Below are 19,782 nucleotides of genomic sequence, written 5' to 3' on the forward strand. Positions count from 1 at the left end.
AAAAACATGTTCATATTCGCTGTATGAGCACATTAAAATGTCTAATTCCAGTGGCGTGAAGTAGGCAGCCTTCCGCTTCCCCGTTGCCACGGTGACTCCTCAAATGACACTCAGAGTTTGTTGAACCTGCTTTGTGAAACGGACAACTGCTTTGTGAATCGGACCCCAGGTGGGAGGATACATTTTAGCATAGAACTAGTTCTGTGTGGTCATGGCGCTTTTATTCTGAAAGATTCAGACAGGAAGTGTTACTGCTGCTGCCGCTTGCGGAAGACAAACTGCAGCCGAACCACAACGTACCGTTATTGCAAAGAGAAGCTTTGCACATCGCACAGTAAGTAAGAATTTACTCGAATTTACCTGAAACGAAAAACAGATCTCTTGTAGCTCGATAGAGCTTTTCTCGATCCAGAGGACCTGTTTCGGCTTGTTTATGCAGTAAAAAACGCTTGTTAGTAACGGTTTCATCTACCCGCGCAGCTAACGGTGGCATTAGCCTTGTTTATACACGTTAGCTAGTAACGCTGTTACACGTTAGCTCTGTGCGGAGCTTCTAAATAGCAAAGATTATTAACAGAAGTAGCTAGTCACATTTTAGTTTAGCGTTAGGTGGCTAGCGCAGTTAGGAGGCGCTGTCTGCTTTATTTACCCACAGCAAGAAAAGTGGTTTGTAAATAACGGTGAAACACTTTTTAAAACTTTTTGTATATGATTGAATTGCTAATTCAACCCAACTGGCATGCGCGGCTAAGTTAACTGCCGCTAAATGACCTCACAACTTCCGTGTCTGTAACTGCGCAAATTCTTTTCTTTCCGTGTCCCTCAGATTTCTCGCTGATTAGGGAGGGCACTGATACCATGTGGAAGTCACATGAACGACGAGGATGAGGCACAGACAACACGCGGGTAGCTTGAGTAGAAAGCCCCTGCACAGTTTCGGCCATAGGGAGGGGGTCTGCTGCTTGTAAAGGCCCTGCACAAGCAGCCCCCTGTGTCCCCACTTCCTGAACATATGCAATGAACAGCACTACTCAGCCTCCTGCCATCATAGATGGAGATGTGGCGGTCGGCTATGTGTTGGTGCCGTTTCTCCTCATCACCACCATTGGAATAGCTGCAGCTGTGGTAAGTGGTGTGTTGGGTTGGTTGGTGCAGGATGACCTACACAAAGCATGAGGAAAATTAAAAGAACTGAGTCAGGATTGAGAGACCTGCTTATACACAGTTTATGTAATGTTCTTCATTTTTGTCTGTTCCAGGTCATGTATATTCGTAAGAAAAGGAGGTAAGCCTTCGTATATTGATTTCATGGCACAATGCTTTGTGATAAACTTGATTGCTTCACTTCTGTGTCTCTGTGATCCATTAAATCAGTGTTTGATTTCTTTTGTCCTTCAGAATCGACAGACTCCGTCATCACCTGTTGCCAGTTTACACATACGATCCTTCAGAGGAACTTAATGAAGTTGAACAAGAAATGTTGTGGAGAGAAGAGGACACAAGGGTATGATGCACTATTGCTTTTCAAACTTTTGGAGTTTTGTGTTTTCTGGGACCTTTTTACATGTGGGACCAGTTATAATGCTACCATAAAGAAGGTATGCATTCTCACTAAATATAGACGGTTGACCAACGTGCCAGATCTGAATGCAGCTAACCACATTTTACACACAGGACGTCTACTGTTGCCCTGTTTTGTCACGGTGTATTTCTTTTCATTGTGTGGTTCTTCACTAAAAGCACAACAGTTCCTCATTTGGTTCTCACTCCCTCCTCCACATAGAAACCTAGCTTCAAAGTGTATGGTACAAAGTGTAGTAGTAGTAGAAATGTACGGTACTTTTTTTGTTTGCAAATCAAATCCCTCACAGTAGCAGTCTGTGGCTAGTTTCAGTTCCTCTTTAGTGATCAAATATTCTCCAAACATAAACTACACGGAATTGTGCCTTTCAGACATTACCTGTAATCAGTGTTTATGGTTAATTTAAAACCAAAAGCAAAACCAAATCTATTTTATGTGGCTGTCATGTTATCTAAAGGCTGAACCACAGGTATTTTACATGACTCTGAACCTGCTCTGATACTCCTGATGTTACCAAGCATCTAGTTCAGAAACAGCAGACATATAAATAGATGGTTATGGCTGGAATAAGGGTTTTGAAATTAAGCTATTGGCCTGGTTGATCCCTGTCAAAAATCATGCACTGAGCCATGAGGAACACTAGGTGGCAATATTGACCAGGTGTAAAGTTGCTCAATAAGTTTTTGAGCAACTTGGAAGAAAAAGCAATCATATCAAGTTCTGTATTGCTTCAAGAGGCTGTTACGTCCTTTAAGGGTCAGTTCACCCAAATCACAAAACAATATTTTGTCACTTACTCCTTCTGGATTTCTACTTGCTACTGTAAATTTTTGCTTTTATCTGCTGATGTTTTGTGAAATCGGCCCCTTATCCAATAGAGAAAGTGTGACAAAGTCACAGCAGCTTTACATATCCTCATTGGGAACAACCAGTTCTGCCTGTTAGAAATGACTGCTAAACTAATCATGCACTTTGCATTTTATGTCCCCAGATTGTACAAGGTTGGGCCAGAAGCTACCAACAGCGACGCCCTCTTCTGACCAAAGACGTCAATGCATGATGTTCATAAACCATGGCATACAACATTTTCAGCCACAGAGATCAATCATTCTTGAAGTCATGCTCATGACCTTCCTGTTTTGTTTGTCTTTGCTACCATTTGCCGTTATCTTTGAGCACATCAGCGACAGTCAGCATTTTTGAATTTCCTGTTTTATGTACAGAAAGAGTGATTGTTCATTTGCGTGCTTCTGATGCCAATCCTGTGTGCCTAACAGATGCCGTACCTTAAACTTATTTATTTGAAATTATTTATTCTGACTTTTTACTGTGTTACTCAAGGAAGCGACTCAAAGTTAAGAAAGGTGGAGTATATCTAAAGACATTTTGTGTCGGTTTACTCTGTTGTTTACATTCACAGTGTTGTTGTGGGCGACGTGTGGCAAGCAGTTATGTTCCTGTGGGTTGCAGTAGGCATTTGCACTGGCTATAATTTAGGGGCTGTGTTCACTGTGTGGTAGGAGATTACTGTTGTGCACTAGTTAAAAATCATCGCTCCTGCTGTGAGAGGGCTTATGATCATCGCCTGCCTAGGTTGTTGTGCAGAGGTTGTTTGCAGTGCTTTAAAAACAAATCTTTGATGAAATGAGAGTTGCCAGCAGTCACATTTGCTGACATAAAACACTGCAATATCACACCCAAAAAGAGGTTTGAATTCAATGTTTCATCTTGATAAAGTTAGCAATGGCTGTTTGGTCCATTTTACTTCAGTTTCATTTTGAGTGAAAAGGATACACACGCCCTCTTTGGTTTTAATTTCCTGTGAAGATTTAACTAGCTGCCCCACGATCCGGATCTTTCTGTGGTTTAGCCAAATCCTATGACTCTTATCAATGGCATGAAAAGCCAGATATGGAAGTAAATAACACCAACCTCCTCTCATCCTCAAAATGAGTTGTGACTAGTGCCCTAAATATGTCCTGTCTGCAAGGCATGGCACCAGCACAGATTTACCTCCAGCTGAAGAGTCTGTTCAGATGAATGCCATAGGCCTGACTGTATCAAGCACTCAGGAAACCTCACTTTTTCTTCCTTGATGAATCTCAAGCGTTCCTGACCCTCATTTGCCCTGCATCTGTGAATGTAAACTTAATAAAATAGAACTGTTAAGCTGTTCTTGTAGGGGAACGTGTTGTAGTGGTTGTGAATATACATGTCTTGGACAGATAATGCCTAACACTGATGCTATCAAGCATGACATCTAGAGGTGCTTCAGAATGAGCTTTTACTTGGATGTTTTCAGTAGTCATTTCTGGACCTAAAAAAACATCTCCAACCCAGAATATGTTCCTCGGTGCTCCTCAGTCATCTCACTGTTCATTTTCTATGCATTATTTAAACTCTATTTTATGTGGAAAAAACAATAAAATAGGGTTGTCAACATAGACCGTACAAACATCTAATCGTGTGATATTTATTTGCACTGGAGAGACACCTGGTAAATTTAACTGAAGGCTCAGGTTGTACTTGATAAGTCAAAGAACTACTGATGTAAATGAACTTGGCAGCACTGTTATAAAGTTTAACTTTGAGACTGTTGTATCAGTTTGTTGCTGGGAGAGAACTGATGGCTGATGTAAGCTTTGAACCTGCAAATAAAGTGATAACTTTTCCTTTTGTGTTGTAATTGTCATTTGCAGTTCAATTATTTAAGTAGTCCAGATGCTGTTTAAATTGCAATGCATATCATTAACCTGTATGTGTACTGGAGTGGTGGGTGGAAAAACATGGAACAATACAAGTGACAAAAAAAAATTGACAAAGAAAATTCTCTTTATTGACCATTTCTGATACAAATTGTAGGGCACCATAGAAAATATAGACATTGTACATTTATATATGGTGTACATTAAAAATGATCCCATCCTGTTGAGTTTACAGTATATAAATGAACAGATGCAAGATGTCAGTATGTAAAATGACACTGATATTGTCAAGAGTAGTTGGAGGATGTTGAAAAAGACATGAATTGACCGTTGTATGAGTATGGCGAGGGTGGGCTGTGTGTGGTAGTGCCAAACACACTGTGGCCAACAGAACAGTTAAGTGGAAAGAGCGGCCAGTCTATCACAAACACACAAACATTTGTCCATGAAAATCTGAACCAATATTTCAGTGCACCAGAAGAATTATTTTTCAACGGATAAAAACACACCTGCTAATCTACCACAGTCAGCGAACACAGTCGTCAAGCTGACAGGTCTCCCTGACTTGCTTCACACATTTAATACAACCTGTCTGCAAGCTCCGGTTATGAATGAGCCACGATGTGCTGCGTATGCACACGCACAATCACAAACTTGATATCTTAGATACCTCATTACAGCCAGGTTAAAACAAAAAACAAAACAAAACACATAACTTTGTAATAACGACATCTTTCCAACTCATGCCAGAGGTTACATTTAAAACAACAGAAAACCAGTTAAATGCAATTATATGGTAAAGTAAGCTGTTGAGTGAGGTATGAAATCCCAGGCCTTGTATCGCCTGTTTGCAGTTTTCCGGGTTTCGTAACTGAGGTTGTAGCAGCTTAGGTGTGTGGAAAAACCCAGTTAAGTGGACTGTGACCGCGGGTTCCCTGACACTTAGAAATACAAACATCTTTTTTCCTGTAGCAGACAGCATACAACACACATCTTCAAAAAGACTAAGAAAGTATATTACTGTACTATGTGATGACAGAAAGCCCAAGCGAGGTGAAGCAGTTGAGAGCTAGATGGAATGAAAGAAAAAAAAAAAAAAAACGTACAGCCCTGTTGGATAGTAGTGCCACCAGCTATCCTCTATTACAATCAAACTCCTTGTTTGACGAATTGCAATTTGCCTTTGCGAGTGATTGAGTGAGCGCTTGGAAACTGAGGACCATGTGAAGACAAAGACGCCAATGTAACAGCATTTGTAAAAGCTCCCTGAAGAAACGACACTGATGCTCTCAGCCTTGAACTCTGCCGACGCTATCCTTAAAAACACACATTATACCAAAAAGATTTGAGTTTTATTATAACATGAAAAGCAGCACACTCATGTTTTTTTTAAACGTATGTAACCCGAAGGAACAAAACAGTAAGTCTGATCAGACTATTCTGATTACTAACGATATACTTTACATCTCCCCTCTACACGCTGAGGACCGCGAAGGAAGTTTGAGAAGCATAAGTAAATCTGAACTTTCCTACAGAAGGGGGGAGGGGTTGTAAAGGTGATTCTGCTTTACTGGTGAGCAGGAGGAGGGGGGGAGGGGCAAAATCAGTTATGCAGGTTAGAAATGGAAAAAACACTTCTACCATCAGTCACCTAAATTCATCCTAAAAGCTGAAGCTCAACTCCATCTATAATACGATGCAAAGGATAGGTTAACCACTTCACACAAACAACAAAAAAAGAAAGAAAACAAACAGCAAGTATAGGTAAAATTCACCTTTGTCCAGTACAAAACATGGATAAATCTATATGCCCTACCATCTCAGATGCGGGTACAACAAATAAGTAACATTAAGCAGAGAGAATGTCCTACAAACCATCTTTCGGGGGGAAAAAATGGAAACGTCCAGGCTCCTTTGAGCACACCTTTGTCCAGTATAAAAGACTTGTGATAACATGACATGTAGAGAAAAGGGCTGTTACCTTTCATGTAATTCTTAGATCTATGCTTGAGCAAGGTCCATCGTTCTATCCAGTGCTGTTGCATGATATTTGTACTGTGTTTAACCCTCCTTCAGGCGAAGAGGGCTTTGTCGTGAACAGTGGTCATGTGGTGGCACTGGTGTTGGAGATACAGCCCAGTTCTGGTTAACAGTAAGTCAGTATGTTGAGTGAGGTAGCATGCGTTGTGAATTACTGGTCCTCTTCTTCCTCCTCCTCCTCCTCAGATGATTCCTGGGACGCCTTTTCTTCCTTCTCCTGTGACAGGGGAAAAAAAAAAAAAAGTCCAGTCAGGCCTCGACTACGCCCACAAGGAAAATGCCTCTCAAGTGCCATCAACAGTCAGCAACAATGGCCGCCTGTGATTCATGTCTCAACGTGACTGTTTTCACTTTTCATAGCTCCGAGTACCAACATTAAAAAACACAAATGTTATTATAAATCTCTTTGATAAACCGCTGTGGCATGAAGAACACCCAGGGGAAGGGTGAGCCATCTGTAGTGAAAAGTGATTCATAAGAGTGGTGAGTCACAATGAGGCATCCTGCTTTTGCTCTCTCGCCTTTCCTCCTCACTCACTGCAGCCCAAGATGTTCATTCATAAAAACGAGGGGGATAGTTAGGAGGGTAACTTTGGGTCATTCCTTTCTGTGACTAATTCAATCCAGACTTCTTTCAGAGTACGCCCTAACCACTCATGCACATGACAGAATGTTACTACAAGACCGCAATTTCTTCCTAGATTAAACATGCTTTTTTGACCGGCTGCGTGTAGACTGGCAGCCCATTTCTGCAGCAGTAAAAAAAAAAAAAAAAAAAAAAGTTGTGCTGTCAGTTAACGCCATTGGGAATGCTTTAAGGAGAAAACTATCGTGCAGGTTCAGATTTGCCTTTGCATGAGGTCCTGGTTCCTAGAGACCTTCTGTCGACCAAGTAGCTGCTCTAAATGAATGCACCAGAACCAAAATAGCTGCGATGAGTAAAAATGACTCGTCTGAGAGGAAGGAGGCAGGCAGGGGAATTAGGAAAATGCAATTTCGCCCTGCAGACGGTCATACCAATCATAATTCGATTGGGGAGAGGAATGGTTTAAACAAATGTGAGCACTGATGCTGCATTGTTTGCCCTTACCTCCTTCTTAGGTCTTCCCCTGCGTTTCCCCCCTTCAGACGGGGCTGCTGATGCCTTCTGCGAAAGAAAACAGTGCAATGTTATTGGAGCTTTGGGCGGGGCAAGGCAATGCATCTTCACGCTCTGCGACCCGTTGGTCGGCTTGGTGAAAGTCAAAACCTTTCTGGGGGGATTGGTGCAAAAACTTGTGATATATAAACAATCCATATCTGCACAAAGCTCTCTCTGCCTGTGGCTGCCTGCAGATGGCAGTAGTACCTCTGTAATGACACAGATGGAAAGGGGGCATTGGGTTCATTGGCTATTATCTGGAAGGCCGACAGGAACTGCACACAGGGCACTCCAGTTCGCTGGCCACCTGGTCTGAGGCTCAGAGACAGCTGGTGGAACTGAGCGGAGACACAAACCCTCTGCAGCTTGGCCCTCGCTGCTAAACCTATATCATACATGTATGTGTGCTCCGCTCTCCCTTGCTCGCTCTCCCTTTCCCATACATAGCAGCGAAGACAGAGCGCACGGGGGAGCCGGAGGGTTGGGGCGAGGGAGAAAATCAGTTGTTGCTATGGAGACGACAGGCAGAGAAGAACTAGGGCTGTGTGCTGGGTGGGGGTGGAGGGGTGCTCAGTGTCAGCTTGGAAACAGTCTTGTGGCCTCTGCACCTGCACCACACTGTGCATGACAAGCTGCAGGAAGCTGGAGGACAGGAAGTACAGAGTGAGCATCACTCAAAAAAAAAAGTAAGGCAGTAAACCAAGGTCTTTACAATGGGAAACCCTAGCCAGGCTATTTCTGACACCAGGAGGGGAAGCAGCTACATCGCAGCCAACCAATATATCACAAGCAACAGCAGGACGTCCTTTTGAGAGGATGAGGTTAGCTACCGTTGAAATGTTCATCGGCCAAAAGGAGTCGAGGGCTCCGAAAAGGGAAACGCTTGCAAGAGAAGAGGGGACAGCGAACGCCGCGTGCATCTTCACTGTAAAGCCGCATCCGTCTTTCTTGGCACGGATGTCATTCCGGCTCAGGATGCACGTTAGCTGTCGCTGCGATCGCGCCGCGCCGCTGTGCGAAAACACGTCTGCGGGCAGCATGGACTTACTTTGCCCTTGCCGGTTGTCTTGTTTTTGCTGCCCTTCGGCCGTCCTCTGGGCCTCTTTGGAGTCGGGGACCCACTTGGCTCCTAACAAGACAGTTTAAAGATAAAGTTAGCATGCTACCAGAAAAAAATCTGGATATTTTTACAACATAAACATTGAGTTTCTTTAGGGCATATTATACTATCAAGAGGATCAGGTCTTACAATAATATGAGCACTGATATACTTCAACATGCAAAACTCTCACGGACATAGTTCATTATTCAAGGTTAGTGCGACTGACATGTACTTTAAAGACTAACAGGTGGCTGGGGCCTGACACGGAAACAAACTGCTGTCTGAAACCCACAACTCATCTGTTCACAAAGACGAACAAACACTGGTACACAAATAGCAGAACGTGCCAGTCAGAAGGCAAAAGGCAGAGGACTCTGAGGTGTGCAAAGGGGGGTTACCATCAGCTCCGAAATGCAAGGTAACTTCACTCCGAGCCATCTTGTTCATGTGATAATTTGTGGTTGTGAGCTGCGCCATGGCAGACCCGTCTCCTGTTGCATTTCTAGAGTGTTTACAACCGCAGCTCATAGCAACCGAGCAATTCAATACGAAAACACAGCACACTGAGTGACAGCTATATGAGCCAGTCTGAGCTTCCACTCGGCTGTGTCATCCATTACATGAGGAGCAGAGGTGGGTCGTGAGGGGGGTTAAAGCCAGTTTAAAGGTGTAGGGTTACAGGTTGCTTACAAACACGTGAGAATACACAGGAAGTTTGTCGTAGGGTTACTACATTAACACTGATAAGGGGTGAGCGGATGGTCACAGGGGCTCGCTGCAGCCATATCTCGATTCACTGAGGGCTCAGCAGAATAGCAGGGGGCTTATGACATGGATATGCATGAGCACCTCACCTACATCATATCTACCTGAGCATCAGCCGGAACAGATGTGGGCTGTTTATCCGCCTCTACACCTCAAAGCCCTCCCCTCTCCTCGTGCACGGGCACATTCCTGCTGGGGTTAGTGGCGCTTCCAGGACGTGCAACCCTGACACAAATGTAAGAATAAACTACTTACGTCAGTGGTCTTTACCTGGGGCTGCTTGCGGGGTCTTCCACGCCCCCTCTTCTCTGTCGCCTCCTTCTCCTTCGGTGAGACTGTCCCCTTGTCGCTCATGTTTGCGTAGCTTTTTCACACCTGGGAAATAAATCACACCGGTCAGGCTCGGAGCAAGACAATACACACGCAGCACATAAAAAAAAAGAAAACTAGCGGGGGAGTTAAACTCGCTGACCGCAACAACAAACCGCAAATGACCGGGCTAACCGTGCACCGGTAACGCGTTTAACTCAATTAATCCGCATTTGTTTCCAGGTCTATTTCCGTCTCATCTGCGCTCCATTACACAGCCGACGGTGCCGCACAAATAAGGGATTGATATCGGAACCGGCTCGCATGGTACAGCTGGGACTCTGCAGGCCGCACAAACGTGCTGGAACCCGGCTGAACCCGGCCGTGCTCGCAGGCCCGCTTGCTGCGGCTGTTGCGGCCAATATTCGGGCCTTGCATGAAACTATCTCACACAGCGTGTCTGCACGCCGGGACCGTGGAGAGACCTCCACACACATACACTAACACACACACATACACACAAACACAATGGCTAGTGTGTGCTCGGTGGGATCTGCAGGCTAAGCGCAGGCTGCACGGACAGTCGAGAAAAACAAAAAAATAAAGGTGGACACAGAAAACGCAGGCGAGCGAGGCGGCTTGGTTCGTCAGCGGCGGCGATAGCCCGGGCCAGAGCAACAAAAGACGGGCTTCACGTCCAGAGCGTGCAGCCTCCTGTCGCCGGAGCTCCGGCGCCGTGAAACGCACCAAAACCCCGCTCGCGGCTTCCCTGCGCGTGCAGAAGTTTCACGCGTTCGCCGTCGCCGTTTTCCTGCACTCACCTCGGCTCGCTCCGTTATAACCGCCGCTCCGAATTCAAGACGAAATGTTCCCTTTAAGCCTGGCTGGTTGTACCCGGTTAAAAGCCCTGCGCCGATCTATAGGCTACAGCTTTTATTCGTCAGACAACACACAGCCCGCCCCCTTCAAATCCCAGCTCATGCAGCGTTTAAAAAAAAAAACAGTTATGAATTGGAAAAGAAGAGGACAGGTCTTCCCCCAGAAAGAAACAAGATTTTGGATTATTTACCAGCAGGTTGAGAAGTTGGTTCCTGCGACGTCCTATAAATAGCACGTGCGTGTTGTCCCTTGCAGATAAAGAGAAAAAGGCGCGAGCCAGGAGCAGTTTTGGGGCAATTTAAAGAGCCGCCCTCATGGGAGCTGAAACACTGGAGGGCGGAGATATGATAAATGGGCCACCAACAGTACTAGAGGAGCTCAGTCCGCCACCCCCTCCGCCCCCACCACCACCACCTCCTCCTCCTCCTCCTCTTCCTCCCGGGTCCCTCAGGTTTGTCCACAAAACGCCAAAAAGCATGTGTTGAAGTTGCAGAATACACTTTGAGCGACAGCAGGAAGTGTCGGGATTAAAACGCGCAGTGTCTGATGCGGTGGGCGTTTGCTCAGGAGCAGCCTGCATACCACAGCTGCCACTGTGATGGCGAGTGAACTGTGACCTCCCCCAATGTAAACACGAGCTGCTTTAAAGCTCAGACAGGCATCTCGCCTTATTTTCCTCCTGAAACGTTATCTTCTACAATGGCGGAATCCACATCTTTTGCCACAATGTAAAAGCGCTCCATCCTTAAATGTTTAAAATGTTCACAAAGTCAGCAAAACATACTCAAACTGTCAAAGTTAGTGTGCTTAAAAATGGTCCATGTCAGTGTTTTACTATTATATATTTCATTATTTCATTATGTATGTATTATTGTAGTTCCAGGTGGAGCTAAATTGAATCTACTTAATTTACTAATGTGTATTTCACTATTTAATGAAGCATTTTATTTTATAAACTAATAATATATTTTCTATCCACAGCCTTAATTTGTGCAGCTAAATATCGCTGTCGAAGAGTAAAAAGTGCAGTGAAGTATGTAATGAAAATACTCATGTAAAGTATTAGGAACTCAAAGCTGTACTTACACGAAGTATTTAGGTAATGTAATTAGGTACCTGTTGCTTCACAGTGCTTTGTGTGATTTCTGTGGATGCAAATGACAAATTTATCTAAATTTATGCCAAGGTAAAAAGTTAGTTACACACCTTCATGCACACAAAACTGCAGATAAAACATGTAGCAGTGTGGCGTTATAAAGACTGCTGCAATTTATTATTAAAGCAGAAGTGCTTTCTGGGTATTTTACTTGAAATATTTTAAAATATACTTGAGTAAAACATTCTTTTAAAGTATATATCTATCCATGAAGTCATTACTGGGTTACAGCAACCTTATATTTATAATTTTATTCAACAAAAAGTTGTGACCTGAGATGCTCATTAACCAAAGAACTACACAAAAATGCTTTTACTGTATGTGTTCTGCTGCTTCTGTCTGGAACTTTCTGCACTTAGTTAATAAACTTGAACTCTCTCTGTGCAAATTTAATTTTTTGCAGCAGAAATCTGCTCTCGTTTTTAAAACTGTGGTTCCTTTGAGGTAACTTTTTTTGGTACTGTAATCCCTTAAAATGAAGATGAATGTCCAAAACCAAAACCAGCCACAAATAATATTGAATTTTTTTAGAAGCCCAAAAAGGAAATTTTCCCTGTCAAAAGAGAAATGTTTGAAAAAAAGAATCAATTTTTGAAGACATTTTTTCTCCTTTCCTGTTCGATGAATCATGTCACGACCCCTTATGCTTATCACATGAAACCTCAGTGGGGTCCCAACCCTCAGTTTTGGAACCAGTGTTTCAGAATCTTGGTGAGATCAAGTTATTGATGAAGATCGATCTCGTTCACTTTCATGGTTTTCGACAGCTCTTGTGTTGTTTTAAGGTGCAACGTAGGTTGTTTGCTGGATAAAATCTTTTATCTGATTATGATTTCATTATTCTCTGTCTAATTCTGATTTGTGGCATATTTTGCGTTCTCTGTTTAATGTCATTTCACCGTTACTGCAGCCTGATCAGGACGATTCTGAAACAGATGTTTCATCTCCATGAGGCTTTCAAATAAATGTTATTATGTAAAAAAAAACTCAGCTAAAAGGTACTCAGCGACAGTTACTAACAAATGAAAGTAGACCGTTTTGCATGATATTTTAATAACTCTGAAAGGCTGAGAAGAGAGGGCAGAGTTCAGAAAAAACACACTAAATAAACTAAAGCAAATCAAGTTTTGTCTTTAGTTTTTGTGCTAACTGAACACTTCAAATGGTTTTAGATCAAGCAGTAACACATAGCATGGGGTCTGTATTGGATGTGGATATTTCCATCCTTGAGTAATTTAATAAGTTAAAAAAACACACTTCCTTCATGAACACATAGGTGGACCCTTTCCTGTTGTGTTTATTTTGCATGTGAAATAAATGCCTCATGTGTCTTGCAGGGGTGTGGTGGATACAGAGCAGACACGGCGGCATGAGTCAGTCCAACCTGTGCTTTTATCAAACCACCTACAAGTACTTTCACACAAGAGTTTCTGATGCAGCTGACCTGCCCATCTGGATCTGCTGCGCAATTGAAAACAGATACTGAGAATGCAGGGTGACCTTAAAGTGGTCGAAACGGGCCATTTGTCGTCGCCTGCGCGCATCTCTGCGCTCCATCCGTTTTGTCGGGATTTACCTCAAATAACTTGAGATTATATGACACGTTAAATGAATCACCTTAAAACCCTTGTCGTCTGCGGGTAGATATCAATACACTGTACGTACATGATGAGAAGAGTGGGAGTTTGGTGAAAAGGCGATTGGATGGGGCATGAATGGAGAGAGCGCTTTTCTCAATGACTCCAATGTTCTGCTCAGCATGTGCTTGCCTTGCATGCCACCCCCATCCCTCCCCATTTCTCACTCTATTCACTTCCTTCCTCCTATCTTCCACAACTACTTCAGCCCCATCCCCCACACCATCACACATCTCTGCCATATACCCGGCCCCTCAGTATGTGGATGGAGACAGGGAAATAGGTCCTGTATGTGTGTGTTCGCATGTGTGAGGAATGTTCTCAACCACTGGCACCACCTGGAGACCGACGAGGGGACTGGATGCTGTGACCGATCAGTCGATGCAAAGCAAAAGTTGGCATTTTAAATTCAGATGTGGGGTAAAACAGCTGGTCTCTGAAAGCTGATAACAGAGCAGGTTTCTTCCTGTCATATGTCAGGGAGGATGATCTTTAAATTTGAGAACAAATTTACATAAAAAAATTCAAAATCTCTCCCAGTTCTCATCATTTCCTCATCATCGTGTCTTCAATTCCTTGCCTGTTTTTGATGGTCCTCAACTAGCGGCTGCTGCAAAGAGCCGAGTATCATCACCGCACAGATATAGGTCATGTCAGCAATTTAAAGACAAGCCGCTTCTGTCTGTGTCAGGATTTAATTGTACAGGATGAAATAAACGCTTTAGAAAATCAGCATCTTGTCAATAAATGCAATCAGGTGAAAATCTTGGTAAAATAATGACGACATTCTGGTGAACTTAAATTCTCCAACCGTTTTTCCTCTCGATGTCGTCTCTTTATTTTGAGGGACCAGATTTATTCTGAAAATTCGTCTCAGGATTTGCGCTGAAGTGACACTAAATCTCCTCACATCATCACTTATCATAGACTAAACGAATAAACGTCTTCTGCGCTGGAATGACCAGATCTGAACCTGCGGCGCAAGAAAAGCCACCAAACACACCGGTGAGTCAGTCTGAATCTGAACGCTAATCAAACCTTACAGGAGACAAACACTGCACATCAGACGCCCTCTTCAGAGTCGTCTCCTGGCTCGTGAACTCAGGGCAGACAGAATCCTATTAACCACTGGGGGGGGGGGGGGGGTCTTGGCCCACTTCGGCATGCTCCCCCCCTCCCCCCACCTATGTCCTCCTCCTATATGCTCATCCGTCTTCCCCTCCAGCACGCTCTCTAGCTCATTCTAGCAATCCATTTTTAGGCGCTGTGTAAACCGCGAGAGTGCCGCAGCCAAACCGACTAACAGATGTGGACAAAACATCCTATTCCTGCCTGTGCCTGGGTTTCCCCCTGCCTGTGCTGCTGTTGGCCCTGGATGAGCCTGAACATGACTAACACACACATACACACACGCCACTCACATCCTCCCTCTCGTGATCTAAAGAGGAGACGAAGGGAGGAAAAGAGAAAAAAAAAAGAAAAGGAAAGCAGAAGGAGAGCGAGAGAGAGCGAGAGAGAGAGAAAATCCACCGGGAGGGGAGAGGAAAAGTGTGGGAGCAGTTGAAAGGCAAGGTGGGCGGAGATGGGAATATGTGTGTGGGTGTCTTTTATACTTCTGTGAGGGGGCGGATGGAGGTTAGTGGGCGGAGGATGGGCTGATTCAGTCTGCTCATGAGTAGTATCTGACTCACACAAACACAGGAAGTAGCGCGTGCTGCTTGTTTAGTGAACACAGCACTGTATTTATGTGATACTCCTATAAGCACGGGATAATAGGAGTTCTTATACACTACCTAATTTCACCTCCGTACGTCGGTCACTGAGTCAACGCTCCACTCTCCCTTTCAAATAGTTTCATATCCACATCCTGAGATTTTTGGAAAGAAATCCAGCGGGTGCATCAGTCATACTGTGACTCAAGCTTGTGAAATTTCTAAGGGTGAAAACAGTGCCATATTTGAAACTTCCTTTGGCAACAACAGCCCTAACATGCCAATAGGTCTCTCTTTTTAGGTTTTAATATTAATTTTTGTCATGTGCTGTTCTGTTAGAATCAAGACAGAAAACATATACGTCAGCTCATTTTCTTCTTCTACTTCTTCAAAATCATTTCAATCACATCCACTCAGGCCAATTGCGTGTAATACTGTCAATAGTCATGCATCCAATTGTAAAATGCTCAAAACATACAACACAATGAGCATTTTATCATTATTACAATGACATCTATTCATCCCTGGAGGTACTGCTTCTTGCCTGGTGCCTCTGCAGGGAGGTCAGAGGTCAGGGTCAGCGACAGTGCAGCACTCTTCAAGCTGACAGCAGTCCTGTGAACTGCAGCGGCTTTTTAAATATGGAATATTTAACGTTTTTAATCCCTGCTATATATTTGCGACAGTGTGCCCTCGTCAAAGTAAAGGTCAGCTTTGTTTTAGAAGGCTTGTGTCCTCAAGTTGAACTATGTCAGTACCTGTAGCTGCAGAGTATCTGTGATCATGGTTAATACAGCACAGTCTGCTCTCTTTACCAATAGGTGGCAGACACACATTAGCTTTTCCGGGCCAATGCCATGTGACATCTTTGAGAAATGACACCATCTTGTGGTGACACACGAACAGCACTTGTATGCTGAGTGAGAAAATGCCTTTAAAACATTTCTCGCTGCTTATTTAAATATCAGAGGGGACGAAAATAAAAGAACAAGCGGCACCTCTTCTCCTTGTTCCGCCAGCACCCACCAGGAACAGATTGTCTCTGGAGACGTGCATCTCTGGTGAAGTGTTGCCGTGTTGATGTTCAGTGATAAAAGACGCCTCAGCTCTGGTTGTCAAAGACGTCTCCTGGCAGCCGAGCACATTAATGATTGTGCCCAGCAGAGGGTAGTCTTTCCCTGAGGAAATCAGCAAGGCACTGATTCCTCACCCGAATCTGAGGCGTAGCAGGTTCGCTGTCACAGAGAGACGAAGACAATGCAGTGAATATAAATCGACAGCTCAGTCATGTTGAAACCACTGTGGCGACGTGAGTCCATGACAGCTCATCCACTCAAAACATGCATTAATAACACTGGAGAATTTGCAGGTTTTAAAAGGTGTTACAATACAATTAAGGCTATTTCAAGGAACAGTTGTTCAGGTGTTCCCCACTCCCTCATTAATTCTCATAAAATATAGAGTCCGCACACTGCAGCGTGATTTAAAGCCTGCCCTCCAGAAATGACAATCAGAGGCAGCTGAATTAAGTTACCACTTAATTCAACCGACCCTCATCAGGTCCAAATCCAACTAGAGTAGAGAAAGCAAAGGAGCTGTGTCACTCTGACAGATGAGCGTGTGTTCGGGGCGGCTGGGAGGCGTAACAGATGAGAGTCACCTTGGTGATGGTGCATCTGGAGTTTTTAGAATTCACGCTACCCCTCTCTGTCTTACCTGATTGATCAAAAGGGAAGGGGACCGCCTGCCCATTTCGGGCCTGTCACATCCCCGCGTGGCAGCTGCAGCCCCCGGAGACAGCGGCTGGCCTGGGCTGCATCTGTGCGCGGCTTTATCACTGCTTTTTATTTCTGGTGGGAACGGAGAGCAGGTTCTCTCAGCAGAGTGCTGGTGTGATGACCACAACAACAAATAAGAGCCAGGCTTTACCGTTGGGGATAAAAGGTTTACAGACTCCTCTACAAAACAGGTGCCAGGCTCAGCTGCAGAGCTGAGTCACTTCAGGATTTGTCTTATTGATTGCATTCTGACTGGCATTCCTCTGTTGGGCTCATTTGGAAAGAAGGCACCCTTGCCTCTCGTCGACAGAATTTCTACGAACACGTGGTGGCCAGACGGTGACATTTTGAGAAAAATTTAGAAAGGGGTATCTTACCTTTTTTTTTTTTTTTTACACAATCTACACACTATAATTAAAGAGGCAATTTTGTATTTTGCTTCCATAAAATTAGGAGGGAAAAAAACGAACTTCATATGTAGAATTGGTGAAGTGACCCTTTAAATACCTAATTAAAAGAGACCTGTTTAACATTTAACATTGTTGGACTTGACTGACAGCAGTTAGATCGGAGGTTCGGCCGTGTTGTGCTCGTAGCGGCTGGCGTATGTCGCCTCGAGCTGTTAGCCTCAAGCAGAGATGAGGAGCAGCTACAGAGGTCTGGTGAGCTCACTTCTTTCTAACTACACACCCCCAGACTGTTAGTCTTCAGCCCCAACCATGGCTGGCTTCAGTGGCAATTCATAAGACCTGGTCTAGCTCCCTCTGGAGCCACAAAAGGCTTTCTCCAACTTTTTTCACATATGCACTACCACTCCTCAAGACCTGTAAGCAGACTTTGATGTTTAAAATCCTCGGAGCCCCCTCCCCCCCCCCTTTAAAACATATGATCTGGTAAATAACTCATACTTTTCTTTGTCCTTTTTCAGTGTCTAGACAGGTTAGAAAGTAGCTAAGGGGCAGCTGTTAGATAAGCAGATCGTGCCTGGAGCCAGCAATCCAGCTGCTGTTACTAGGAAGCCCCACAGTGGTGTCTGGAGTAATATCAGTTGACAGATCCCCTCTCTGACACCAGGATGTCCGTCTCTGGCCTTGACCACATCGCAGTGTTCGGTATCCTGTGCAAGCGGGTGTCAGATAGCTGCCTATTGATGAATGATTAGAGTTGCTGAAGATGGACTGTGGCGCTGCCACCCGCGGGGGTCTAGGTGAGACAGATGGGCACATTTGTAATGCAGAGGGGGCCCCACAGCTGCATTAACTATTAAAGCGTGGTTATCTCAGGGTAATGGTACGCCAGCAGCACTGAAACAAACTACAATAAGAGAAGGGGTAATCCTAATGTTGATGTATGGGCCCTGCTTCTGCAGATTATAAGGTCCATCCTCCAATCTGAGTGATCATCTGTGAGATGTCACATATGGTTGAGCAGGAAAGTAAATGAAAACAATGAAATTCAGCATTAAACTCTGGTGTGGACATGATAGATGCCGGACGTCATAGGAGCAATAATTAGACACTTTACACTCCTCTGAGGGGAAACTACACCTTTAAACTCTAAATAGGATTTAAAATGAGTTTTAGTGTTTAAACCGTCATGTCAGGTCCTATTGGCTATTGCTTTGGTTTACTAAACGATTCAATTAAGCCTCTTCACAGCTGGTTAGTCCACCTGTAAAGTACATCTTTATCTTAACCACACACACACACTCTATTCTGTGGGACCAAATAATCCGAACCTCAGATAAAACGGCGTAACAAAGCTTGGCACAGTGGCCTCGCTTGCCAACAAGTCTGAAATGATGTAGTTACCACCGGCCTGCCTCACAGCATGGCCAGTAAATGAAAGAAAGACCCATGAAGCAGGGAGGGCAGCGAATGTCTGAGGGGCTTCACCTTTGGCTGGCTCTGCTGTTTGTTTTTACTTGCCAACGGGCACTGTGAGGAAGTTCACTTGTTAAACTTTCTACAGATTGTCAATATCGTTATCTGCTCTCCTGCTCTTACCAGTATAAGTCTTGAGTACGGAGAAAAGAGGGGAAATTGATTCCACTGTACCTTACCTCCTCTCATTTTGTCACCCTGAAGGCCGCCTTGTAAATGTGCCCTCAGAGTCGATTGGCCTGAGGGATGGAGGAGCGCAGGGAGTAGCTGGCTGCAGGAGTGAGCCATCCATCCTCGGTACCTGGGAGGTGGTGGGGGTGCAGGGCGGCGTTCCACCTGCTGAATAAATCATCGCTTAGTCCATTCTGCAGCTGCAGTCCAATTAACCAAACGAGACCCTGTGAATGCAGTTCTGTGGTATGATTAATTACACAGCACTGACAATACACACCAAAGCTCACAATATCCCAAAGGGCGCACACAGAACACAGCTTTACTTTGCAGATTTTAGCTTCCTTTTTAATTATTGTTCCCTTTGAATTCACAATGTTACTACTGAAACTTTTTTTTTCCCATTTTACTGACATACAGCAGCTAAATAAGTCTATATCCGATGCTTCATGCATGAGAATGGAAGAATCTCCCAAACACCCACAAACAAGCATGTACATATTTCACATATACAGAAACCGTGTGCAACAGTTTCAGACTTAGACTTGTTGCAAATCCAAATATAAAGCAATTAAATAAAATTACCTCTTAGATGCCAAGTCGGCCTGTAATAGTAATTTAGGGTGCAATTATTAAAGCCATGACAAAGCTCTTAGTATTACTACTCCGGCTCATTTAAATAGTGCCTTTAATTGAACATAAAAAGGCAGAGGAGAAGGTGGAAGGGAAAGGTTAATGGCGCTGACACAAAGGGCAGACAGCAGAGGAAGTCTAGCCTTAAGTGTCACATTCTGCTTTCATCACAGCCCATACAAGGAGCCAATTAGGCTCGGCCAGTAATTAAGCCGACTCCAGCGGCCGGGCTCTGGCCTTAGCTTTCTGGGGGATTAAAGTCCTCTCCAAGACGACTGCTGGTAATGAC

General features: G+C 44.2%; 2 protein-coding genes across 5 annotated transcripts; one reads left to right on the forward strand and one right to left on the reverse strand.

The window, feature by feature from the left end:
• Positions 1-266: 266 nt before the first annotated feature.
• Positions 267-4,239, forward strand: smim29 (small integral membrane protein 29). The gene is made up of 5 exons (XM_041946321.1): positions 267-334; positions 827-1,125; positions 1,260-1,285; positions 1,399-1,504; positions 2,574-4,239. Exons 2-5 carry the CDS (start codon positions 1,018-1,020, stop codon positions 2,640-2,642), a joined length of 309 nt encoding a protein of 102 aa, XP_041802255.1. The 5' UTR covers positions 267-334; positions 827-1,017; the 3' UTR covers positions 2,643-4,239.
• Positions 4,240-4,425: 186 nt separating this feature from the next.
• Positions 4,426-10,772, reverse strand: hmga1a (high mobility group AT-hook 1a). 4 transcript variants are annotated; one of them, XM_041946277.1, is made up of 5 exons: positions 10,714-10,772; positions 9,606-9,710; positions 8,517-8,597; positions 7,418-7,474; positions 4,426-6,544 (listed from the first exon to the last, which is right to left on the reverse strand). In XM_041946277.1, the coding sequence occupies exons 2-5, from the start codon at positions 9,687-9,689 to the stop codon at positions 6,479-6,481; spliced, it is 288 nt and encodes a 95-aa protein (XP_041802211.1). In that variant the 5' UTR covers positions 9,690-9,710; positions 10,714-10,772; the 3' UTR covers positions 4,426-6,478. The 4 variants fall into 4 exon arrangements, with proteins under 4 accessions (XP_041802211.1, XP_041802208.1, XP_041802209.1 ...); XM_041946274.1 differs by having other exon boundaries at positions 9,591-9,710; positions 10,714-10,763; XM_041946275.1 differs by lacking the exon at positions 10,714-10,772 and adding an exon at positions 10,466-10,545.
• Positions 10,773-19,782: the final 9,010 nt, after the last annotated feature.

Source organism: Chelmon rostratus, chromosome 10 (assembly GCF_017976325.1).
Source record: "Chelmon rostratus isolate fCheRos1 chromosome 10, fCheRos1.pri, whole genome shotgun sequence".
Lineage (NCBI taxonomy): Eukaryota > Metazoa > Chordata > Actinopteri > Chaetodontiformes > Chaetodontidae > Chelmon > Chelmon rostratus.

Excerpts from the sequence above, each read along its gene's own strand:
- hmga1a (XM_041946274.1), bottom strand. The coding sequence starts at position 9,689 with ATGAGCGACAAGGGGACAGTCTCACCGAAGGAGAAGGAGGCGACAGAG. Across the intron at positions 8,598-9,590 it reads CCCAGGTAAAGACCACTGAC|GAGCCAAGTGGGTCCCCGAC; the intron begins GTAAGTAGTTTA and ends CTGTCTTGTTAG. Across the intron at positions 6,545-7,417 it reads GGGGAAGACCTAAGAAGGAG|GAGAAGGAAGAAAAGGCGTC; the intron begins GTAAGGGCAAAC and ends CCCCTGTCACAG.
- smim29 (XM_041946321.1), top strand. The coding sequence starts at position 1,018 with ATGAACAGCACTACTCAGCCTCCTGCCATCATAGATGGAGATGTGGCG. Across the intron at positions 1,126-1,259 it reads TTGGAATAGCTGCAGCTGTG|GTCATGTATATTCGTAAGAA; the intron begins GTAAGTGGTGTG and ends TGTCTGTTCCAG. Across the intron at positions 1,286-1,398 it reads TATATTCGTAAGAAAAGGAG|AATCGACAGACTCCGTCATC; the intron begins GTAAGCCTTCGT and ends TTTGTCCTTCAG.